The 25233-nt window shown below is 52.9% G+C and overlaps 1 protein-coding gene across 2 annotated transcripts; it reads left to right on the forward strand.

The window, feature by feature from the left end:
• The first annotated feature begins 1951 nt into the window (after positions 1 to 1951).
• DHCR7 (7-dehydrocholesterol reductase) lies at positions 1952 to 22033 on the forward strand. 2 transcript variants are annotated; one of them, XM_058526171.1, is made up of 9 exons: positions 1958 to 1974; positions 8009 to 8138; positions 11137 to 11234; positions 11805 to 12027; positions 13309 to 13399; positions 14226 to 14439; positions 16236 to 16440; positions 17356 to 17487; positions 20723 to 22033. In XM_058526171.1, the coding sequence occupies exons 3-9, from the start codon at positions 11143 to 11145 to the stop codon at positions 21185 to 21187; spliced, it is 1422 nt and encodes a 473-aa protein (XP_058382154.1). In that variant the 5' UTR covers positions 1958 to 1974; positions 8009 to 8138; positions 11137 to 11142; the 3' UTR covers positions 21188 to 22033. The 2 variants fall into 2 exon arrangements, with proteins under 2 accessions (XP_058382155.1, XP_058382154.1); XM_058526172.1 differs by lacking the exon at positions 8009 to 8138 and having other exon boundaries at positions 1952 to 1974.
• Positions 22034 to 25233: the final 3200 nt, after the last annotated feature.

Here is a 25233-nt window from a genome sequence, read left to right on the forward strand (position 1 = left end):
TTTGTATGTGGGATGCCACCACAGCGTGACTTGATGACTGGTGTGTAGGTCCGAGCCCGGACTCCAGGCCCACTGACCCCAGGCCACTGAAGCAAAGCACGTGAACTTAACCACTACGCCCCCCCGGCCGGCCCCCCATCCCTATCTTTAAAGGGCGCATTCTTTGCTTTGGGAAAATGTTTGAAGCAGATGTACAACGCATGTGTGGCGGGCCATAAATCAGGCTGCTCTGGGAAAAATAAGTTGTAGGCCGAATCAGGGTTAAACCAGAATGGCTTCCCCGTATACCTCAATATGTGAAAACACTATTTTCATCACATCACGTCATCTGTGTAGTATAATATCCTGCTTAAAAATGCAGAATTAAACGCAAAGAGGAAAACGGCCAAATCCAAATCAAGAGACATGCTGAAAAAGCCAGCCTTGACTCTTCAAAGTTGTCACAGCATGAAAGACCAAAAAGATACAATAAAACAAAATATAAAGACCGGGGCAGCGCTCTAGATTAAGGAAGGCTAAGGAGCCATGACCACCTAAATGCACAGTGTGGTTTCCCAATTAGATCCTGGGTTTTTAAAAAAAGCTGGAAAGGACATTATTGGGACAACCGGGGAAACTGAATATGGACAATATATTAGATAATAGCATTGGTGTCAAATTTTCAGTGTGGTCATTTTATTTTGGTAACATAGGAGAATGTCCTTGTTTTTAGGAGACAGATATTGAAGTATTTAGGAGGAAGGTATCATCTGAGGCTAACAAATGGTTGAGGGAAAAAAGGAGGTGGATACACATACACACACACACATACACACAAAGTAAATGTGGCAAACTGTTGACAGCCGCTGAATCCCAGTATGCGGGTGTTCATTTTACTATATATTCAACTGGTTTGTATATTTGACATTTTTCAAAATAAAAAACTGCCAGAAAGATGTATAAATGTCTCTGCGAGAGACACAGAGACATGTCAACCAGATCCCTCTGCCAGTAAGACCGGTTCCCCAGGTGTTGGGAGTGGGGTCAGCAGACACCTCTGGCTGCCCACCCCTCCAGGGGCTGCCTGGGGCGTACAGCTGCCCTGCCCAAGGTCATGCCCTGGCAAGTGTGGCTCGGGTCCAGTGACTGATGGAGGCAGGGGCATATGGTTTGGCCATTCCTGCCGGGGCACACCTCTGAGGGGCTCCCTGGTCACCAGAGCTTCCGCATGTGGCTGACCCCAGCGAGGGGCATGCATGGAGACTTCTCCCTCTGCCCCACCCTGCTGCCTCCTCCCCTTCCATCTCTGCACAGGCGTGATCCCTACCCTAAACGCCATCTCCAGGTCACTTCCTAGGAGGCAGCCCTCCCAGACACCCCACAATAACACTGCTACCCACACACCCAATCTCTTACTCTGCTTTAATCTTCTCCATCCCACTTTTCACCATCTGACACCCTATATACTCACTCGATCGTTTATTGACTACTGCCGCCCCTTCCCCAATGTGAGCCCTAAGAGAGGGGATCTTGTCTGTTTTGTGCGTTGCTGTGGACCCAGCACCTGGACACTAGACGCTTTGTGTTTGCCGCGCGCCTGTAAAGCTTCCTTGGCACAAGAGGAAACTGAGGCACGGGGAGTTAAGCAGCCGGCACACGACCACAGGCGGACGAGCGGAGCACTGTAGGGACTGGGTGGGGCTCACGTGGCCGCCCCGGGCCAGACCCCGCCCCCGCCGGGCCTGATCCGGGGGGCGGGCCCTGGGCCGTCCATCTCCAGCGCCGCCGCCGCGGAGTGGCGCGCGCGGTGGCTCTGGGTCAGCTCAGGGGGTGGGGCGAGGCGCCACAGCCAATCGCGGGGCGCAGGACCCCCGGCCGGGCAGGGCCCGCCTCTGATTGGTCGTCTACAGCAACACCTCAGCCTGGGGGCGGGGCCGCGGGGCGGCAAGAGGCCTGGACTGTGGAGGCGAGGTGGGTGCGGAGAGGGGCGCGCAGGTGAGCGGGCGCGGGGCGCAGGTGAGGGGCGCTCAGATGAAGCTGGCGGGGGTGCGCAGGTTGAGGCGGCGCGCGCAGGTCCGGGGAGATGTGCGGACGGGGGCGAGGGCGTGCTCAGGTCAGGGGGATGTGCTCGCAGGTGGGAGAGCGCACCCAGGTCTGGTGGGATGTGCGCGCAGGTGTGGGGGGCCGTGCGTGGGCAGGGAGGAGATGCGTGCTCAGGTTAGCAGGGGGCGCGTGCGCGCAGGTGAGATTGGGGAGGGGGCGCGTGTGTTCAGGTGAGGAGAGGCCGGAGGTGTAGGGGCGCCCGTTGGCCCACCCGAGACGACCCGACGGGGACGCTCTGTCCCCCAGGTGGTCCGGGGCGAGGCGGAGCCGGGGGCGCGCTTCCTGGGCCGGGGTGCCCCGCGCGGGCGGATGCATTTTTCGGGTTGAGGAAATGACGGAGCCGCGTCTTTGCTGCTCGGGTGGCTGAGAAGGTGGGAGCAGGTGGAAGGAGATGCTGAGCTGCTTTACTAGGGATGGATTAATGAGGGCAGGGGGTTGATGCGCAGGGAGCGCCCACAGAAGGTCGAGTCCTCTTTCCTTTTCCAACCATCCCTCCTTTCCAACTCTTAAAATAATGATATATTGCCTCTTTCCTGGACATTTTCTGGTTTTATTAAAAAGGTTTCTAAGGGTAGGAATTGTTCTGGTAAGCTCTCTGACAAAAGGCAAAGAAAGGAAAGAGGAAAACTGGAAATGGGGAAGTGTTTTTATGGAGAGGAGTGTGTGAGACCTTCTGCTGTTTTCTGCTGGGCGTTCTTGTGTGTCAGGCACTGTGCTTATCTGGCATCACCCCCACTTTACAGACGAGGAGACAGAGGGTCCCGAGAGGTGAGGTGACCTGTAGAGAGTCATGTACTCAGAGAGGGGCCAGAGCCGGGGTTCAAACCCGCAGACACCAGTGACGTTGCTTTGGTTTCGGGGGAACAGCTCCATCTGCAATGCCTGCATTTAGGGGGCTCGGAGTGGGGCCAGAACACCATCCTGGCCATTCTCACCCTCCCAAACCCCCGTGCTAATGGTCAGGGTTGACCAGAGAGCAAGGATTCCCCGCTGACTGCCAGGTTTCTTTTGCCTTGAAGTTTGCACTTCTCAACCGTGACTCTCTGCCTGAGGAAGGGGCTGGGTGGTCTGCCCTCAGAAGCGCCTGGCACCCAGCGCCCGGGTCTTAGGATGGGATGTTCTCCCCGTGCCCACCTGAGCTCTTCCTGCAGCTATTTAGGTAAAGAAACAGGACACCGGCTCCACAGCGCACCACGTTGGGTGCCCAGATTTAAGACACAACCTCCAGACACTGCACAGTGAAGTGAAAAAATGCTCTTGTACACTCTAGGTGGGAGCAGATGACGTGCTCTTTCTGAGTGCAGTTTGACAGATCTCTTTTTAGTAGAAGTTTGAATAGCCCTGCTGCAGTGGGTTGCACCAACTAAGGGACTTAAGCATCTGGGATTTTGGTATCAGAGGCAGGTCCTGGAACCAATCCCCACACCCGGATACTGAGGGATGACTGTAGTACTTCTACGTAGTAGGAAGCCACATGCCAAGATAGGACAGAGTGAAGATGCAAAGTTGCAAAAGAATTTGGATACGAACCAATTTTGGGAATCAAAGACAGAAGGAAGGAGAGTGGGTGTGTGTAAGTAACTTATGGAACAGTCTGCACCAATACTCACCAAAGTTTAATGACTCCTGGGGATGGGTTGGAGGGACTTGTACATTGGCTTTTAAACTTGTGTTGCAATGAGCATGTGTTTTGTAACTCTTCGGAGGCAGAGGCCCCATACCCAAAGGCAGAACTGCAGTTTACCCTTCAGAATCAGGGGTCAGAGTCTCTGGGTATTTCCTTCCATCTAGGGCAAATATCCACGCATATTTCTGGAGGCCTCAGACACTGCCCAGGAGTGGCTCAGCTGTGCCCCAGCGGGGACCTCAGCCCTCTCGAGGTCAGCCAGACCGGAGCTGTCCAGATGCAGGAGCTCGGAGGGGCCACTCATCTCGGGAGTAGCCCCTGCATTTGGCAAGTGAGGCTTGTGAATTGCAGGTACAAGTTGAGAGGGTGACCACACAGCCTGCAGAGGGCCAAGGGGGATGTAGAAAAGCTGTGGGTAAACCCAAGAACCACCCCAAAATTCAGCCTCACCATGCCTTGGGAACAGAGGGCCTCCTTGACCCCAGTTAGAGCCACACATGTTCCCAGAATTATGGATTTTGACTCCAAGAGCTGTTAAAAAAACTCTTTTCCTTGTTGTTAAATTATCATATGAGTACACGTCTACTAGAAAAATTAGGAAAAAAACCCTTATATTTCCAACACCATTTAAGGTTTTGGTGTACAGTGTTTTAAATAGCCTTTAGTAATAGACCATCTTGCAACCTGACCTTGTGCTGTAACGCACCAGGGAACTTTTTTCCATGCTAAGCTCATTTTTTTTTTTTTTTGTGAGGAAGATCAGCCCTGAGCTAACATCCGTGCTAATCCTCCTCTTTTTGCTGAGGAAGACCGGCTCTGAGCTAACATCCATTGCCTAATCCTCCTCCTTTTTTTCTTCCCCAAAGCCCCAGTAGATAGTTGTATGTCATAGCTGCACACCCTTCTAGTTGCTGTATGTGGGACAGGGCCTCAGCATGGCCGGACAAGCGATATGTCGGTGCACGCCCAGGATCCGAACCCGGGCTGCCAGTAGCGGAGCACGCGCACTTAACTGCCAAGCCACGGGGCCGGCCCCAAGCTCATTTTTTTTTTAACAGTTGCAGAGTATTTGTCTGATCTTTTTATTGAGAGCCACTTAGGTGTTTGCGGTATTTTGCAACTGTATACAGCAAACTACAATGGAAATTCTTGCATCTGCATGTTTACGTAGCCATCTGTATACGTCCTGGGATAAATTCTTACAAGTAGATGCTGGGTCAACATGTAGGTCTGCCTGGCCTCTAGAACCATCCTCACACCAAGAGAGCAGCTGCCCCTGCCCCCCCGCCACTGATTCTGAGTTTTATCATTCTTTTTCATCCGAAGTCCAACTGGGGGCATGTCCGTGTATTTCAGTGTCTACCACTCCTTAGAAGAACGAATTTCCACAACAGACCCCCGCTCTTCTGATAAAGTTCCAACTCCATGTTTCTACGTGTATATTAGAATGGTACCTGGCACAGCCCTCGGGAAGATTAGCTGTCACCATCATCATCTTCTGAATTTTACTCCAGAGCCCGCCTCGTGTGGAGTTACCGCAGACACCTCTCTGTCCGTCCCCGTAGGTCTGTGTTAGCAGAGAACAGCTTGATCCACCTTCCTTATCTTGTCAACCTCCTCATCTGTGACTTGGGCATGATAATGCCAACTCTCCAGGGTCGGAGTGAGAATTCAGTAAGATAATGGGCGCTTGGAAATTGGCAGGATGCTCGGTACATAGTCTGTCTGTGACACATTGCATCATCCAATGATGGCCTCAACAATATCTCACGTTCTAACATCTTGCCTCTTCTCCCCCATCGAGAGGTGGAGCCTGACTCCCCTCCCCTTGAAAGGCAGTGGGCTTGTGACCCACTGTAACCAGTAGAATGCACTGGGAGTGAAGTTGCGTGCCTTCCCAGGCAGGGTTGGAAAAGGCAGTACCACCTCTGCTTTGTTTGCTGGACCCCTGGTGCCCTGTACCTCCTCTGGCTGCCCCGAGGCCACCGTACTGTGAGGAAGCCCAGGCTGGCCCGCCAGCCGCTCCAGCACACCCACAAGCCATAGCTACCTCGCCCAGCTCTCCCCAAATTCCTGACCTACAGCAACAGAGATGGTGGAAAGACTGTTGTTATTTTCAGCCACTAAGTTGAGGGGTGATCAGTTACACAGCAAACAGCCAGAGCACTCTGGTTGGATGCTGTCGGTGCATCGGTGCATCTCCATAGACCTCTGCTGGTCTGAACCTTACCATGATGCCCTGCGTGAGCCCGACGGGGCCCTCCTGAGGCCTGGATGGTGCTGCTGGTAGTATTGGCAATAGCTGACTCTCTTAGGTGAACCATGATGAGGGGCAGGTGGGGATCTGAGCACTCGGCCCCGTGACCTCATTTACTCGACAAAGTGAGTGACGCGGTTATTTTGCAGATGAAGACACGGAGGCCTAGCAAGTGTCAATAGCTGCTCAAGGTCACACAGTTTTTTTGGTTTTTGGTTTTTTTGTGTGTGAGGAAGATCAGCCCTGAGCTAACATCTATTGCCAATGCTCCTCCTTTTTTTTTTTACCTTTTTCTCCCCAAGGCCCCAGTAGATGGTTGTATGTCATAGTTGCACATCCTGCTAGTTGCTGTATGTGGGACGCCGCCTCAGTGTGGCCGGACAAGTGGTGGGTCGGTGCGTGCCTGGGATCCGAACCTGGGCTGCCAATAGCGGAGCGTATGCACTTAACCGCTAAGCCACGGGGCCGGCCCCAAGGTCACACAGTTTGAATTCCAAATGGGGACATGTTGGCCACTTGTCCTGCTCAGAACTTGCAGCCTTGATGGTGACCATTGGGCCTCCTGGGCATTCACCGTGCCAGCCCCCCACCCTCCCTGCCACGGTCCTGGGTCTCTAGTGCATCCCCACCTTACTGAACCCTCAAGATACCAGAAAGCTGCCACGGGGCTGAAATCATCTGTTGTGTCGGTCCCAGCCTGTCGATAGTGAGTGTCTCAGCTAGGAATGCCCGAGGCACTCATCCCGGCCTGTATTACTGTAGGGAGTCCCCACAGACTTCCCCCACAGGGGCCAGTGTGGTGGCTGGACCAATCCCTGTGGTTCTTATGATCTCAGGATGCACTTCAGTGAAAACCATCAGGGAACTTTGAGGAACAAAGTTTATTACTCAGATCCTCAAGGGTGTGGGGCAGGCCTGGGGCCATACCGCGAGGTCATGGGTGGAGAAGGAAGGAGGGGAGGAAGCAGTGCAGACCTGGGGCTCTGCCTTCCTTAGGATGTGAGAGTGGGGTGTCTGGGGTTTCACGGTTCCACTCTTTATTGGTGAAGTTAAAGCATAAGAACGGGAATTAGGAAACAGCAAGGGCGAAGTAGGGTCACTCAGAGGTCGGTTATCTAAGTCAGAGCTTTCTGAATGAGAGCCCTTCCTGGACAGGGGCCACCTAATTCCTTCCCTGGTTGTTTGGCTGGTAGCTGTGTCACACGGCTGGCTGCCAGTATGTTTATTCAAAATGAACGTCTCCTGAAGTGTATGCTTAATGTCAGGCCCTTACACTACATCAAACCCTCAGGAGCAACGTCTCTTTAGCTTTGGCTGCGAAACTCGAAAACCAGTCCAGGGAGCTACCCAGGGTGCCAGAAAGCCCCACCCATCTCCCTGGCTTTTCTTCCCCGGGTGTGGGACACTAAACCTCCTTTTTCCGGCTTTAACAACAACTGCAAAACCTCACGTGCATAAGCTTTCATGGCCCAGGACACTCAGGAAGGTCCCTGAGTCCAGCGAGTCTGCAGAGAGCCAGGCTCTGAGCCCAGATGACTCTCAATGCGGCTCTGTGTTCCTAGGGTGTCACTGGCTCTTAGAATGTGCCCATGGGAAGGTACAAACCCCACAGGGGCCTGATTCGGGCAGATGGCACAAAGAAGCTTCTGGAAATGTTTGGGGTGCATATGCAGCTGCTGGGTGTAAGTCTACAAGGAAAACACGTTTTGGTTCATTGCTGCGTACGAGGTCTGTACCTGTCTGTGTTTAGGCTCACGTCCAAGTCGACACCTCCATGAACTCCATCCCAGTCCGCCTGTTGTCATTAAGTACTTACTGTTTGCCAGACATTGTATGTGCCAGGCAAAGAGGCTGGGGGATGAGGTTGCCTCACCCACCCCCAACAGGGCCACTTTCGATTTTGAACCCCTGAGCACCGACCTTGCACCCCTCACTTGGCTCTGACACTGGGCCTTGAATAAATACCATTTGAGTCCTTTTCTCCCTTTGATCCTGAAATATCAGCCCCCTGAGTGTCTTCGTCATCTTTGTGTCCCCTGCAGAACTTTGTTCAGTGGGTTGAGAAGGATCAAGCAGGCCTTTTGGATCATAAGCGTCTAGAGATTTTAAAGGGGTCAGTTCAAGACGGAAAACTTCTACTCCACTGTGAAACCCCTTGACAAGAGATTGGAGGTAAGCGTGTCTCCGCACCATTGTTCATGGGCGTGGGCAGCGACCTTTCAGCTTTGAAAAAGTAAAGACAATGAGTACATCAGCTCTCAGTGTCGGCTCCTGTCTGTAAGTCTTAGGAAAAAAAATAAAATACACCCAGAACACCTCCTTCTCCCCCATTTCCAGCCATCTATTGCCAAGGATGTTACTTACACCTTTATGACAAAATTCAGTGCTTATGACAGAGAGGTGACTCCTGGATGAACAAACTCTTAATAAGCTCAAGATATTTGTTTGGGTTTGTTGTAATCCCTAGAAAATATGCATTTTCCTTTCAGCAGCATTCTTTGTTTGGCTTTTCCATGCTTAGTTCTGAGCCTATGCATTTCTGGCCCTTTTGTAATTTTCCAGCATGTTAGATCAGAGTGCCTGCCATGCAAGAGGCTCTGTATTCTGCATTTGGGGCTATAGAGATGGATGGTCCCTCCCCATAAAGAACTCTTCATCCTGCCTTGTAAATCATAGGTACTCCATAAACTAACCTCTGTAAATTAAATTAAGTGATGTGGCTATAGTTCCCACACTGCACATGAAAATGTTCTTCGTCATTGATATTTTTAAATGAATGTGCATTGCTTTTAAAGCAATTCATGTTCACATATTTTTTTAAATCAGTGTTAAAACGCTTATGTGTAAAATAGACTTTTCCCTGCCTCATGCCATAGTCTCACTTCCCAGAAGCAAATACTTTTGATTCTCTTACCTGCTTTTGTGTTGTTGTTTTTACTAGCTTATTTCTAAATAATTTGCTTTTACCACTTCCAACTTTACACATTTCCTTCTATACATCCAGTAGTCAGTCAATAACCAGAGTTTACATTGTTCTGGCAAAGTTACTCTTATTTACTGTTAAGCCAAGTAATGTATTGTAATTATGGTTTGGTTTTTTTTCCCCCTTGTATGACTTTTATTTTTCCTGGAGTTGATGGTTGCCTCACTTTTTCCATTTGCTAAGGTTTCTATGCATCTCTCACTAATTTTTCTTTTTTTGCGTGTTCTACCAGAGCTGTCATGCATATCAATAATTTTTCTAACGCAACAAAATTTATCATTTCCAATCCTCCCTCCCCCCATAGCCATTCATCCCGTACCAATGTGGATGGGTTACTGTCTAGACCACTGCACAGCTGTCATCCTGGGACTTCCCCGGTCCTTTCACTGGACATTCCTTTAGCAGCGCTCTTGGATCCCGTGTCTTCTCCTCTGAATAGTAGATAACCTGGAAATAGAATTCTCGGTTGGAAAAAAGTTTCCCTCCGAATTTTTAAATTTAATTTTTCCCATCGTCGTCGTCTAGAATCCAACTTGCTGCTAGCATGCTTCTTAATCCTAGATTTTCTCCAAAAGCTTTTAAGATCATCTTTTTTTATCCCTGATGTTTTGAGACTTCACAATTCGGAAAGTGGGGGTGTCACTACTTCCCCCATATCATGACCATTTAGAGCAGCTGCAGGTACTTAGACAAGTATAGTTTCTCTCCTTTTTCTTCTTGTCGAGTGATGATCTATTGAACGGCCTGTATGTAATACCAGACGCTGTTCTAGGCCCTAGTTGTAGAGGAATGAATAGGACACGCCCTTACTGCCCCTGGGAGCTTACATTCTAATGGCGAGAGACAGACAATAAACATGCATTCAGATAAATAAACAAAAGAATTCTACAGAGTGAGAAGAGTTATTAAGAAAAGAAAGTAGGGGCCGGCCCGGTGGCACAAGCGGTTAAGTGCATGCGCTCCGCTGTGGCGGCCTGGGTTCGCCGGTTTGGATCCCGGGCACGCACCGACGCACTGCTTGGCAAGCCATGCTGTGGCGGCATCCCATGTAAAGTAGAGGAAAATGGGCACAGATATTAGCCCAGGGCCAGTCTTCCTCAGCAAAAAAGGAGGAGGATTGGCAGATGTTAACACAGGGCTGATCTCCTCACAAAAAAATTAAAATAAAAAAAAAGAAAAGAAAGCATGGGGCCGGCCTCATGGCTTAGCGGTTAAGAACGCGCGCTCCGCTGCTGGCGGCCCGGGTTCGGATCCCAGGTGCGCACCAACGCACCGCTTCTCCAGCCATGCTGAGGCCACGTCCCACATACAGCAACTAGAAGGATGTGCAACTATGACATACAACTATCTACTGGGGCTTTGGGGGAAAAATAAATAAATAAATATAATTATAAAAATAAAAAATAAAAAAATAAAGTAACAGGTAGAGAGCCTGGGCAGGGAACCTGGGGTGCAGGCGGTGTAGACTGGCTGGTCGCCCTGTACACTGGTACAAGATGAGTGACTCTGGAGGGAGGGAGAATGCCAATGATAAATTTTGTTATGTTAGAGCGTGTGGAAAAATTATTGACATGTACGACAGCTCTGTTAGAGCGTTCAGAAAAAGAAAATAGCGATAGATGCATAGAAACCTTAGCAAATGGATAAAGTGAGGCAAGCACTAGCTCCAGGAAAAACAAAAAGTCAGATAGTGAGGAGGGGACATTCTACATGAGACCTGAATGAGGAGACCTGCAAGACGTGTTCTAGGCAGAGAAGTGGCAGGTGCTATGAACGAGATAAACTATTTTCGAGGATCAGTAAAGACCTTCGTGTGCCTGGAGCAGAGGGTACAGGTGGGAGAGTGGAGAGGAAGGGACCCAGGGAGGCAGGAGCAGATCGTGAGAGGGTTCCAAGCCGTGGATGGGCAGGTTCACGTGGTGAGAGGGACATTCTGCAGCCATTTAGAGAGCGAATGGAGACGAGCAAGAAGAAAAGCAGGAAGGCCAGGTGGGAGGTTGTTGCAGTTTCCAGGAGAGACCCTAAGGTGCAGTGACCTCTTCCTGCCTGGCGTCTGCTGTCCAGGACAAGATAAAGGGAAGTGAGTGAGAGGCCGGCCAGCGGGGCCCATGAGCAGTGGTGGATGTGGCCGGGAGATGCTGTGTTTTTCACGGGACAATCTGAGCAGGGTGTCTCTGCTTCCCTCAGGGCCCAATGGCTGCAAAATCCCAGCCCAACGCTCTCAAGAGTCCAGATGGCGTCGCCAAGGGCAGGGCTGCCCCTCACGGGCAGTGGGGTCGTGCCTGGTAAGGATCTCCCCCATCTTCCCAGCTAGAAAATAGAGTGGACTCTCAGCCAGAGGTGCCAGCCTTTGGGATTTTATGGACCTATTAAAAAAAATTTCTTTTATCGTGAAGACTGTGAAAGGTAAGCAGTTTCCCATTTTATAAAGTAAGGAATTAAAAAAAGAAGAAACTAAACACTAAAGGGCAGTTGGCACCCTAGCTGTAGAGCACATTGCTGTCACGATTCTCCTTGGGCTGTAGAGTGACGGGGACGTGGTGTGGATGAACATCCCCCATGGCCCAGAACAGGGAAGCCTCTGGCCTTGTTGGTCACAAATGGCCTTGCTGAATTCATATGTTGGGCCCTGGGCTCTCTATGGGCACCCACAGATCAATCAACCTCCTGATTGATCGCGGTCAAGCAAGCCTGTTGAGTGGCCCCGGGGAGGCCTTTACACTGAGAGCTGGCAGCCTTCTCTCATGAGGTGCTGTCTGCTTTGAACAAGGGGACCTGTACACACAAGCGAAGCATTCTGTTTGGGAGGTCAGAGGGCGGGCAGGCCCCCCGTGACCATCTGCCATCTTGCACAGGGAGGTGGACTGGTTCTCCTTGGTGAGTGTCGTCTTCCTGCTGCTGTTCGCGCCCTTCATCGTGTATTACTTCGTCATGGTGTGTGACCAGTACAGCTGCTCTCTGACCGCCCCCGTGCTGGACCTCGCCACCGGGCGTGCTAGTCTCTCAGACATCTGGGCCAAGACGCCACCTGTGACGAAGAAAGCGGCCCAGCTCTATGCCCTGTGGGTCACGTTCCAGGTCAGCCCTCCCGGCCACCGTGGTCGGGGCACAGCGTGGGCAGAGCATCCCCTGTTTCCCCAGGGAAATAGAATCCTGGCTCAGATTGGCATTCTTACTTCCAGGACCCAGCAGGGCGTGACCCCAAGCCCGATGTACTTAGCTTCACCTTCAGATAGAGGGCACCCGATGGCGTCGTGGTATCCAACACGCCTTCGGTGTGACCCTCTGCACAGTTCAGGAGCGTGCCCCACCCTGCCGGGACAGGCCGAGTAGGAGGGACCAAGACCCCATAGGAGGGCGTGAGGGCATGGCTGGCCCAGGGAAGCCCCGTACACAGCAGGGGTCTTGCCTTATGGTATCCCCTGAGAAAGAGCATTCCACCCCCAGAGGGACGCTCGGTTACACGAGACACCACTCAGCAAAGGCAAGGCCTGTGTTCCCAGCAGCTGGTCGCACAGTCCTGGTCAAGAACGTCCTGAGCTCTGTTGTGACCCCACTGGCCTCCCAGACCAGAGGGAGTTCACCAGGCAGGGGCTGTTTGCACGGTGAACCTGGTGAACAGGTGTTTATCATCTGAACCCAGGATTTTTCCAGGGAAACAGGGGTTTCCTGTCCTGGAGGAAGGCTTCGACCATTTTTAGCTTTTTCTCCCCAGGGTCCCAGCTTTTGGGCTTCAGATTCCCTCTCGTTTCAGATCTCTTGGTCCCTTTGGGTAAAAAGTAGAGAGTAGGAGCAGCACGAGTCACAATAGCCTGAAAGTGGAAACAACCCATATGTCCATCGACAGACAGATGGATACACAAAATGTGGTCCATCCGTGCAGGGGAATATTATTTGGCCGTAAAAAGGGATGAAATTCTGACATAAGCTGCCACGTGGATGAACCTTGAGAACATGCTGCTAAATGAAAGAAATCAGTTGCACAAGGACAAATCCTGTAGGATTCCATTCATGTTGAGTCCAGAATAGGCAAATCCGTGCAGACAGAAAGTGGGTTAGTGGTTGTCGGGCTAGTGGGGAGGGGGTTGGGGAGTTGATGTTTAAGGGGGGCAGAGTTTCAGTTTGGGAGGTGGAAAGTTCTGGAGATGGGTGGTGGTGATGGTTGCACAACATTGTGAATGTGCTTAATGCCACAGAACTGTACACTTCCTCCTGGAGGAATAACCGACCACAGCCAGGATTTCTCGAATACGTACAGTGCCTTCCCATCTGTCATCTCGGTTAATAAAAGCCAGGCTGTGTCAACACAGCCAGGCCCTCCAGGACGCGGGGAATTTACTCGCAGTCTCTGTGTTTCAGGTGCTTTTGTACATGGCGCTTCCTGACTTCTGCCATAAGTTTCTGCCGGGCTACGTGGGCGGCGTTCAGGAGGGCGCCGTGACTCCCGCAGGTGACCTGGAGCCCGGCCGCGGCCTCCCCTTTGCTTCAGGGGGCCTGCGCTCCCCCGCGCTGCTTCCGTCCCGAAGACCTCTCCCTGACAAAGTTAAAAGTTTGCTTGGAAATTTCCACAATACCTGGCCTTGAGACGATCCAGGGCAGCCCAGGACTGTCCCGGATGCGAGGCTGGAGATCAGGTTCTTCAGTAAAGAGGGAACTGAATGGCCCCCGGCCCCTCGACTGGTTGTTGTAACTGGGCTAATGGAGCATCTCCCCACCAAGACTGCTTTGCATCCACCGGTGACATCCTGGGCTGGCAGGGGGAGCTTTTGTTTAGGGGGCCTCCATGCTGCCTGGTCCATTCGTTCCCCACAGTCACCGAGACCCCATGAGGAGCCCTCCCACTCCGTCCCTGCCCACACTGAGCTCCCAGTCCGGTGGGGAGGCTGCAGTCTCCCCGACAGGAGCCACGGGGGCATCCTCCCTCCGCTTCTGCTGGAGCTCGGCCCAGACTCTAACAAACTGCAGGCCGGTTACTCAGCCTCTGGTCCGTTGAGGAGAATCAGAGCCAAAGGGATAATCTGTACCCTTTCCCTCTTCCAAGGGCTCAGCCAGCAGGAGCATAGTCCCTGGACTAACAGCGTGAGGTGTGCTACTGGCCATTTGACCTGGGGCCCCGAATTGCAGCAGAAGCTGACCGGCTTTCAGGGCTGCAGTCTGGGTGCCCTGGACAGGGGCCTGAGCAGCTGAGGCTCAGAAAGCATGCAGGGCCTGAGCCACGTGCTGCTACGTGGCGCGGGTCGGGAAAACGCTTCGAGTTCTCCATCTTGCTTCCGCAGGAGTTGTCAACAAGTACCAAGTCAACGGCCTGCAGGCGTGGCTCATCACACATCTGCTCTGGTTTGCAAACTCGCACCTCCTCTCCTGGTTCTCTCCCACCATCATCTTCGACAACTGGATCCCGCTGCTCTGGTGCGCCAACATCCTCGGCTATGCCGTGTCCACTTTCGTCATGGTCAAGGCCTACCTCTTCCCCACCAGTGCTGAAGACTGGTACGTGCTGTGGCAGCCGGTCAAGCCTCAGGGGGAAGGAGGACGCTCTCACTCCTTGCCTTTTTCTATGACCTTGGGATGGGAGGTTGTGAAGCCCTCAGGATTGAGAATCCTTGAAGGAGGAGCTTAATGGAACTTGTTTGACTCTGGGGAACATCCTGCCTTAGGAAGAATACAGCTGAAGATGGCCACGTCCATCTTTGGTGGCCGAGTTATCCCTGTAGGGCTGTCAGAGGAGCAGGGAGGCGGGACAGGCAACTTCTGGCCGGGGGCAAAGGCAGCCCATTGCCTCTTTTTCTGGAGCATCGGTGTGGCCTGACACAGTCTTAGTGAGGAATTTTGTATCTCAGTGGCTTTAATGTAACAGCGTCCCAGGGAGAGCCCTACTGGTTGGTGCCCATTCTCATGGAAGCCTTAAGTTGAACAGTTGTGAGCCATCCATCCATACATCAACTCACCCATGCACTCATCTATCCATCCACCCAGCCATCCACCTACCCATCTACCCACCCATCCATCCACCCCCCAACCCATCCATCCATCTGCCCATCCATCCATCTATCCACCCACCCATGTGCTCACCCATCCAATCCGTCCATCCATCTATCCATCCACCCATCCATCCATCCATCCATGCGTTCACCCACCAATCCATCCATCCACCTACCCACCCACCCACCTACCCATTCATCCATCCACCAATCCATGTATCCATCCACCCATCTATCTATTCATCCATTTACCATCCCCCATCCTTCATCCCTCCCTCCATCCATCCATTCATCAACAGACATTTGTTGGTTTCCTCCTGTAGACAGGTGTAGGCAGTGGGGCTTTAGGTAAGAACAAGTTTCTTGTTCTTGGGGTGCTTACATTTTAGTGTGAACACCCAAATAAAAACAAAGTGTGTTTCCTTTCACTGTCACACCGAGGCTCTTGGGAAGTGTCTTTGGATGATGGTGCTCTGGGCTTGTGTGATTATCACATCACGAAGCTGGTCTTCTATGGCTCGTGGGAATCATTCTCACTGTTTTATAATCACTTCACCTATTGTAGACTTCGGATATTTTGGTTCTATGTATCCTAACCGAGGGAAATGGACCAAAAGATATGTTTTTCTAATCACACAGAAATCCCTATGCATATACAACAGCAAGTTACACCTAACAAGGGTCTCCAGTGGGTTATCCTGGCTGATTCTCCGGTCACCCCTGGAGGGGGCTGTGGGGTCAGGTGACCAACCGGGCAGCGAATGGTTCACGAACTTGTCCAGCAAGCGGTGGACGTGGGCCCTGGAGCCAGGCACCTGGTGCTTTTTTTCACTCTCTACCTTGGCACCATTTATAACTTCACACGCCCACGGGAGGCTCAAACGCCCTAGGACTCCACCTCAGGGTAAAAATCTTCGTGCAGTCGAGCCAGTTTCGCGGTCACCTGTACCTGTCTCAAGGGAACCTGGACGAGGCTGGGGAGAAACCTGGGTGTCGGCCAAGGAACTCGTAAGCACGGCTACAGTCTCCCCACCTTCCCAGGAGCAGAGCGAGCAGCCCACATACTTCCTTCTAAGGGTGTCTCTGCTGAGCCGCAGCTGAACACAGAGCGAAAGTCCATGAGGCTGCGGAGAAGCGGGGAGGACGGACGCGTCCTGCTTGCTCGGTTCTCTGCAGCTGGGTCACCTCATTTGAGCCTGCAGCACCCTGGGCTGGGCTGAGCGCCTGGATCCATGCCAGCAAAACAGGCCGCGTGTTGTGAGCTGCACTCACTCGCTAAACGCATCTTTTATTTCTATTTTTAAGCAAATTCACAGGCAATTTCTTCTACAACTACATGATGGGCGTGGAGTTTAACCCCCGAATTGGAAAGTGGTTTGACTTCAAGCTGTTCTTTAATGGACGCCCTGGAATCGTCGCCTGGACCCTCATCAACCTGTCCTTTGCAGCCAAGCAGCAGGAGCTCTACGGCCAAGTGACCAACTCCATGGTCTTGGTCAACGTCCTGCAGGTAGCCCGTCGGTGGCCAAAGCGGGTGGAAGCTCTGACACCTGCTGGGCGCTGGGAAAACCCGAAAGCCGGATAGTTTTTGAAAGACCGTAATCCACCTCTTTTGGAAGGCAGTGGGCCCCCTCCCTCGGGTTTCTGGGGATGGGCCAGCGAGCACACAGTGAGAGTTCTGTCCTTGAGTGCAGGCGCTGCGCTGGCCCTGGGGACTCGTGTGGCCCACGGCCTCTTTCCCAGGGAACGCCTGTTAATGGCTCAAGCATGTCTCTGGTCCTGGCAACAGCGTTCTGATGGCTCTGGAAGGACCTTGACTCACGGTCCTGGCCACGTTCCCAGTTTATGGCCTCCGAAGCGTTTTCCCTACATGGTCCCCGTGGGTGTCAGGCAACCCCCTCGGGGCGGGGAATGAGGAGCAGCGATTCATTTTCACCTTTGGCCCATTTCTGTAAATGGACATCAGTCTCCTCCACCCCCACAAGGCCCAGCAGTCGCTCAGCTGTGCAGGGCACACACGCGCTGGGACACTCACCCCCTGGGCAAAGGGCTTCCGTGCTGGCGTGGACCTTGGCCCACGATGCCTCATCCCCCATGGGCCGTCCTGAGCCCTTCTACCCCGAGCGATCTCTCTCTCCTCCGAGCTCCGCAGCCTGGGGTGTGACCTCCCAGCAGTGCCCCCTTTCGGTCATCATTTGTGGGCTGCCCTTGTTGTCTCAGAGCAGACTCTCTGAGGACAAGGATTCTTTGTCCCCACTCCGTCCGCCATGTCCCAGGCATGGCAGGAAGCACAGGACCAGCCCAATGGTGCATGTCACCAAAGGAGCTCTGTGGCACGCAGGTGCCACCTCCTCGTCGAAAGTGTGGCTTTCCCAAGGGCCCCATCAGTGCCCCGTGGTCGGTACACGCTGCTCCTGTTTTGCAGGCCATCTACGTGCTGGACTTCTTCTGGAACGAAACCTGGTACCTGAAAACCATTGACATCTGCCATGACCACTTCGGGTGGTACTTGGGCTGGGGGGACTGCGTCTGGCTGCCATACCTGTACACACTGCAGGTAAGGAGCAGGGACGGTGAGCCCCTCCGGGACGCGGGGCCCGGCTCAGCAGTGGTCCCCAGGCACGCCCCAGGCTGCCTGCCAAGCAGACACAGCTGAGCACGTGCTAAGCTTTGCTCCTTGCGCAACTGTCTGTCCTTGGGGGACACCAGACGCTGGAGAAGGGAGACTGCCCCTGTGTCCAGGAAGAAGGGAAGGCTCAGTGTATCCATCATCTTGTGCTGCCATAACAAAGTCCTATAGACTGGCGGCTCAAGTAACAGGACTTAATTGTCCCCCAGTCCTGGAGGCTGGACGTCCGAGATCCAGGTGTGGGCAGGGCTGGTTCCTCCTGAGACCTCTCTCCCTGGTGTGTAGACGGCCATCTCCTCCCTGTGTCCTCACATGGTCGTCCCTCTGTGTGTCTGTCCCGATCTCCTCATAAGGACACCGGTCATGTTGGATTAGGGCCCACCCTAGTAACCTCATTTTACCTTAATTACCTCTTTAAAGGCCTTATTTCCAAATGTAGTCAAATTATAAGGTGCTGGGGGTTAGGATTTCAGCATATAAATTTGGGAGACACAATTCAGCCCATAACACTTAAAGAAGAAGATGATACAGAGTAGACTTTGGGTAAAAAGGAATGATTTGGTGGAGGGGGTATTTATATTCATGTTTATCCAAATCTTAATGTTTAAAGGATAAGAGGCCTTCTTTCTTACGTTTATTTCTTCCTTCAGTACTTTGCGGGGGTCTGTGCGGCACTAGGCACATGCTGAGAGGCAAGAGAAGGAGACGCGGGTGGGCCCTGCCCTCAGAGCTCCCGGCCGGTGGGAAAGGCTGTGAAACAGGCAGCCCAGTGCCGGGAGGCGGTGCTTAACAGGAAGTGGGGGTGCTGACCCCTGAGAGAGGGCTGAAGAGGAGCCACCAACCTGTAGCTTGGGGTCAGTAAAAGCATCCAGAGGCAACCACAGCCACGCCTAGGGCAGAATGATGAGGCTGGGGGTAAGAACATTCCAGCAAGGTAGAATGGCATGTGCAAAGTCTTCTTGGTGAGAGAACATTTCAGGGCAGGGGGGCTTTTAAGGCACAAAACAGTCCCGTATGGCTGGGACACAAGACGTGAGGGACGGCAGGAAGAATTGTCAGACTGGAGAATCCAGCAGAGCTTAGCACCAGTTGAGCAGGACTTGATGGACAAGGTATCCGGGGGGATGGGAGGCCTGGAGAGCAGAGCGTTCTGGGTGAGGGGAGGACAGGGGCAGGGCTCCAAGGGAGAAGTCGTTGAGCCATGAGTAACGAAACAGGCTGACCCAGGCTGGAGTCCTCCAGAGAGCCTTGGCACACGGAGTTGAGGTGTGGAAACGCTGGCCTGGGGAGCCTGAGGGACCTGGGTTTGCATCTCTGTAGGGCCACCAGCCAGGGGAGGGGGCCTTGAGCAGGTCCCCGAGCACCTCTGACAAATGAGGGCAGACACTGCTGCAGTTGGGCTGGGCAAAGCCATGGAGGTGCGCATGCCCAGTGATTGGCAGCTGGCACCCTGCCACGGGCTACGCGGCACACACAGCTGCCTCGGGGTTTCTGAGGCAGTTGGGGGAAGGGAGAGGCCTCATCATCAGGCCTCCCAGGCCCTCCCAGCTCTCACGAGAGCGGCCCTGCTTTCACCTGTGTGTGGGGGCTGCCCGAAAGGCCTGGCCACATGCCGCCTGCTCATTGCATAGGTGAGTGACAAGGTCTGGGGACAGAGGAAGAACTTGTTCTCCGGCACCCTGTGTAGTTAGCAGTGAGCTGGGGCGCCTGCCTTATCAGGTCATGCAAGAATGGAGAGGACAAGAGTGGGGGGACTTCGTAGGCTGTACAGGACACGCCCTGGTGAGGCGGGAACGAGCTACAGCTGGTCCTGCGGGTGATGAGGACGAGGCTGATGTTAGCTGGCTGGTCCGTGCGGCATCCCGAAGCAAGGGCCCTAGGAAAGCGGGAAAGTCACAGCAGAGCGAGCGTGGTTGAAGGAAAGAGCTCTGCACCGGAGGCCAGAAGTTCTGAACTCCAGTCCACACATGGGAGGATCCTCTGGACCCATTTCTCCACCTAGCTGGTTGCAGGCTCACTGATTCTGTGAAATCCATTTTCCAGGCATGCAAACAGCAGCAACAGATTAGATTAGATAGATAGATAGATAGATAGATAGATAGATAGATAGATAGATAGATAGATAATCTCTTACTATGTACCAGGCCTTGCCTTGTTTTGGCCTCTGAGTATATGTTAAGTATAAATATATATATATTTCATATTATATTTTTATTAGGGTTCTCCAGAGACAGAATCAGTAGGATGTATGAATTTTATATATACTCACACACACACGCATACATATACATGCCTATACAGTCGTGCACCGTGTAGCAATGCTTCAGTCAGCGACAGACTGCATACAGCAGCGGTCCCCTAAGATTAGTACCATACAGCCTAGGTGTGTAGTAGGACATACCATCTAGGTTTGTGTAAGTGCACTCTAGGATGTTCCCACAGCGACAAAAATCACCTAATGTCGCACGTCTCAGAATGTATCCCCGTCGTTAAGCGACGCATGACTATGTATGTATGTATGTGTGTGTGTATGTGTGATTGTGGTCCTGGCAAGTCCAAAATCTTCAAGGCAAGCCAGCAGGCTGGAGGTCTAGGGAAGAGTTGATGTTGCAGCTGGGTCTGAAGGCCGTCTGCTGGTGGAATCCACTCTTGTTCCAGAGAGATGTGCCTATTTTCAACTGATTAGATGAGGCCCACCTACATTATGCAGGGTGATCTGCTTTGCTCAGTCTACTGATTGGAAATGTGAATCACATCTAAAAAATACCTTCGTAACAACTAGACTCGTGTTTGACCGAATATCTGGGTACCGTGGCCTAGCCAAGGTGACATAAAATTACCATCACAATATTATATTCAAACGATACCTTTTATATTGTTATATGTTTTATATTTATAGTATATATGATATGTATGTATGTAGATAGATAGGAAGGTGGGTAGGTAGGTAGATACACAAATTTGTATATTTACTCATTTGATTCCCACAACAAGCCTCTGAAGCAAGTGCTTTTATTTACAGAAGAGGAAACCGAGGCACGACGCGGGTAGGCAGCTAGTCAGAGGCAGAGCCAGGGTTTGAACCCAGGCCACGCTCCCGAGCCCACATTCGCGCCTGCTCCCTGGACGAGGCTGCGCTTGACCTCTTCCCTCTCGCCCTCAGGGTCTGTACCTGGTCTACCACCCCGTGCAGCTGTCCACCCCCCACGCCGTGGGCGTCCTGCTGCTGGGCCTGCTGGGTTACTACATCTTCCGGATGGCCAACCATCAGAAGGACCTGTTCCGCCGCACGGACGGGCGCTGCCTGATCTGGGGCAGGAAGCCCAGGGTCATCGAGTGTTCGTACACGTCGGCGGACGGGCAGAAACACCACAGCAAGCTGCTAGTGTCTGGCTTCTGGGGCGTGGCCCGCCACTTCAACTACACGGGGGACCTGATGGGCAGCCTGGCCTACTGCCTGGCCTGCGGCGGGGGCCACCTCCTGCCCTACTTCTACGTCATCTACATGACCATCCTGCTGACCCACCGCTGCCTCCGCGACGAGCACCGCTGCGCCAGCAAGTACGGCAGCGACTGGGAGCGCTACACCGCCGCCGTGCCTTACCGCCTGCTGCCGGGAATCTTCTAGGGGACCTGCCCGGGAGAAACCCCCTGAGGGGCTGTGAAGAGCACTTGGAGCCAGGTCTATAGGGGCTGACGTCCCAGCCCCACCTTCTAGGAGCCTCAGTTTCCTCATCTGTAAAATGGAGAGAGCCTGGCGCTTGGCGGGCATCTCGTAAATGGGAGCGTGCTCTCCTTTCCCCTCCTTCTGAGGGGAATTCTGAGGGTTTACACCAACTGCCTTCTCACCAGCAGAAATGACCCGTTTCTCTATTCAGTGATCCAAGAGCAGGAGGGTGACCTGGTCACCTGTGATAACCCCCCGACGGCGGTTCTCTGTGTTGGGAGACCGAGCGGCTTCGCTGCCTAGAGAGACCGGCATCTCACGCTGAGCGTCTGCCAGCTCCCCTGATCAGGACGGCGCTTCTTCTTGCTGGATAAAATGGAAGGGGATATGTAAGGTGTGCCAGGTATCAATTTATTGCCTTTCAGCCCCAGATCCACCCTTCATGACCGCGATAGTGAGCCGGGCTCCTGGAACAGTTCTCCTTTGCAGCATGCACAGTGTTCAATTTGTCGGTAGAGGGCGCTGAGGGACGCTGTACGAGGAAGGGGCTTTAGTTCTGGTACATCCACAAACTCTGGCTCAGGTGACCCAGAGGACTTGTCCACCGTCCCGGGAGCCTCACCCTGTCTTCTCCAATGAGATCTGAATCCCAGCCTTGGGGAGGGTACCCCCTTACCTTAGGCACTCTCCCTCAACCCTAGGATATTCCTGAAATCTCTCTTTAGACGTTTCTGCCCTAGTAGGGTTAATAATTCTTTATAATAAACTTTGCCTCTTCAAACTTCTGTGTGGTTTCTATCTCCGGATTGGGCCTGACCATACATATAAGGGCTCAATTTCTGGATATAGAAGGGCTGCCCGGGAAACATTGGGCCGGATGCTCGGGGGCTGCCTCAGAGCCTTGGGTACCCGCCAGAGGGATTCAGGGGGTGGCGCCGCCTCCCCCAGTGTCGGCCCTTTGTTGGGGCTCTTCTTGTGCTGGGTGTGGGAGTCTATTCCATTTGCCAAAGGAAGAATCCCAGCTTGGCCGCCTGCCCCCCAGCAGGCAGACAGAGATGCCAGAAAGCTGGTGCCAGTGTTGCCTGATGCCTGGAGAAACCGAAGCTGTGAACAAGCTGTGAGCCTGGTGGGCAGGGAGGGGAGGTGCAGGGCGGCACCTCCTCTGCTCCAAGTCAGAACCGGTTGAACAAAGACAGACAGCCTCCTACACGGCCTGGAGGGGTCAGAGCTGGGGCCCCACACGGGCTGACTTTACAGCATAGCTTCCCAGTGTCGGTGCCCCACCCTGCCCTTTCCAGCTCATTTGCCTGAAGGAGTCCCAGGCATCTGTATGTCTCACAAGCCACAGGAACGATTAGAATGCCAGCCAGACTAGTGAACCGCCACCCTGGATGGCCTGGAGTGAAGTGGACCCCTTCCTTTCCTCCCAGGCAGAATTCATCTTGAGGCTGATGTGCGGTGGCTGTGAGCTCGGATCCTGGGTCCACCGCGTAACAGCTGTGTGATCTGGAGCAGGTGCGTTACCCTCTCTGCACCTCAGCTTCCCGGTTTGAAAAATAAGAGTAATTATTATTTTCCTGCCTTGCTGTGAGAAGGGCTTCTCACGCTGACTTTTCAGGAGAGCTCTAGGTTCAAATCTTGGACCTGCCTCTGGCAGCTAGCCGAGTTTTGTTTGTGTTAGTTTCTCTGAGCTGGGCTGTAGTTTGATCTCTCATGCAGTGTGCTCAGCAAACACAAGCCCAGTCTCTGCCCTCCCTGGCTCACTCCCCTTTGCATGTGGATGAAGCCCAGCCCCTCCTCTGCAGACAAGGACAGGGCCAGCCCAGGAGCCCCACCTTCGTGCACCAGACAGGCCTCTGTCAGTCACTGGTTACAAAGTACACTGAGTTCTCAGTGAAGCCACAGGCCCTGGACCTCTGGGAAGACGGCCAGGCCTTCCGCCTCCTCCCTAAGGAAAGGGCTGCTCGGGCCCTCACAGCCAGGGCAGGCTGGACCGTGCTCCGGGGGCCTGGCACCGAGAGACAGCAGAGACTCTGTGGGGGCAGAGAGGTGGGGATGGCGTCTGCTCTGGAAACGGCTCTGTAGTGTAAACCCTGTTTCCAACACTGCTGCAAAGCCTTTCATGTGGCCCGCCCTGGCTCCATGGCACAACCTCTCTAGTTATTAAACAAGTGTTTGCACAGCACCCGTGAGACCGAGCTCCAGAGAGAGGACGTTCAGGGCACTGACTCTGGCACCAGATAGAATTGAATCCCAGCTCTGCAGTTCATTAGCCTGTGTCGACTTAAAAGCACATTCACCTGTTATTTTATCCTCAAAATGACTTTATTCGGGACTAGCCAAAAGAATTGCAATTCAGGATGTGCATGCTATGGCAAACCATAGGCAAATCCACAGAACGAAGGAGGGAGCTGCTCTTATAGAGCAAAAGGGGGAGAGGGAGGGGCTGTTCTAAATGAAAGTCCATTGGAGGAAAGTGAGAGTTCAGGGCAGCAATGGCTTCTCATTGGCTGAGCTGCAGCATTTCTCATTGGCTGAGCTGTGGGGCTTCTCATTGGCTGAGCTGTGGGGCTTCTCATTGGCCAAGCTGCGGCATTTCTCATTGGCTGAGCTGTGGCATTTCTCATTGGCTGAGCTGTGGGGCTTCTCATTGGCTGAGCTGTGGCATTTCTCATTGGCTGAGCTGTTGCTGGGCGGAAGGAGAAATCTTCCTTCAGCCATAAAGTAGTTGTACTCCCATCCAGGATGCAAACCTCTGTCTCTTCCTGTTTGGTGTAATTAATGATGTGTGGTGTAGGTGAGAGCTCCCCCTGCAGGCCTTCCGGATCCCAGTTTAATTAAGGTTTCTTTTATTAATTTCCACATCTGTAACCTTGGGCAAGTCCCACTATCAATCTCCACCTATAAAATGGGGGTGATAATAAAAGTACTTACGACTCGGGGTTATTGTGAGGATATATAGTATATGGAAAGTTCTTACAACAGCACCCGGCACACAGCAGGAGCTGTATGAGTCAGCAGCTGACATATGACAGTGTTCTGGGGTTTGGGGATACATCAGGGGGCAAAATAATTAGAAATTTACCCTTACTGAGCTGGTATTCTAGTGGGAGAGACATAAACAAAATAAGGTGGTAATTTATATTCTGTGTCTGGAGTGTAAGTACTATGAAGAAAAAGAAGGCAGGGAGTCCTGGGATGAGCGTGTCGGGAAGCCCTCACTGCAAAGGTGACATTTCAGCAAAGTCTTGAAGGTCTCTGAGGGAGCCACACAGATGTCAGGGAGAAGAGGGCTCCAGGCAGAGGATACATCCCATGCAAAGGCCCTGAGGTGGGAGAGTGCCTGGGGCCTTGGAGGACCAGCGAGACAGCCAGCATGACTATTGCTGAGTAAAAATGGGAGAAAGTGGCGAGAGAGGGCAGGGCAAACCTTAAGCCCTTGAAACGACATTGGCTTTTATTCTGAGGGCACTGAGAAGCCCTGGGAAAGTACTGAGCAGAGCAGTGACGTGATCTGACTTATGTGTTAACAAGACAAGTCTGGTGGTTGTGCTAAGACCAGGCTGGGGGGGTGAGGCAAGAGGCAGGAGACCAGTGCTGGGACTATATTTGCAATAATCCTGCAGTTGAGAGGGTGAAGGCTGGGACTGGAAGTGGTGGGAAGGGGTAGGTCCAGGATGGATTCTGCAGGGAGAGCCCGCAGTACTTCCCTCCCATCGGATGTCGGGTGAGAGAGAAGGGAGTCAGGGATGGTTCCATGTTTGGGTCTGAGCAACTGCAAGTATGAACGTGCCATCACCTGAGAGCAGATTCTGAGGGGGACATCAGGAGCTGCTGACATGTGAAGTTTAAGACATCTTTCAGACACCCAAGTGAGATGCAGAGGAGACCTCCTCCTGCGGAGGAGGATGTTTGGACGGCTTTCAGGCCAGACAGGTGTCAGAGATGGGCTTGTGGAATTACCAGTGTTTGTGGAGGATTTAAGGCCCTGAGACAGGTGAGGTTAC

This window comes from Diceros bicornis, chromosome 31, assembly GCF_020826845.1.
Source record: "Diceros bicornis minor isolate mBicDic1 chromosome 31, mDicBic1.mat.cur, whole genome shotgun sequence".
NCBI classification, from domain to species: domain Eukaryota; kingdom Metazoa; phylum Chordata; class Mammalia; order Perissodactyla; family Rhinocerotidae; genus Diceros; species Diceros bicornis.

Excerpts from the sequence above, each read along its gene's own strand:
- DHCR7 (XM_058526172.1), top strand. The coding sequence starts at position 11,143 with ATGGCTGCAAAATCCCAGCCCAACGCTCTCAAGAGTCCAGATGGCGTC. Across the intron at positions 16,441-17,355 it reads TCTTGGTCAACGTCCTGCAG|GCCATCTACGTGCTGGACTT; the intron begins GTAGCCCGTCGG and ends CCTGTTTTGCAG. Across the intron at positions 17,488-20,722 it reads CATACCTGTACACACTGCAG|GGTCTGTACCTGGTCTACCA; the intron begins GTAAGGAGCAGG and ends TCTCGCCCTCAG.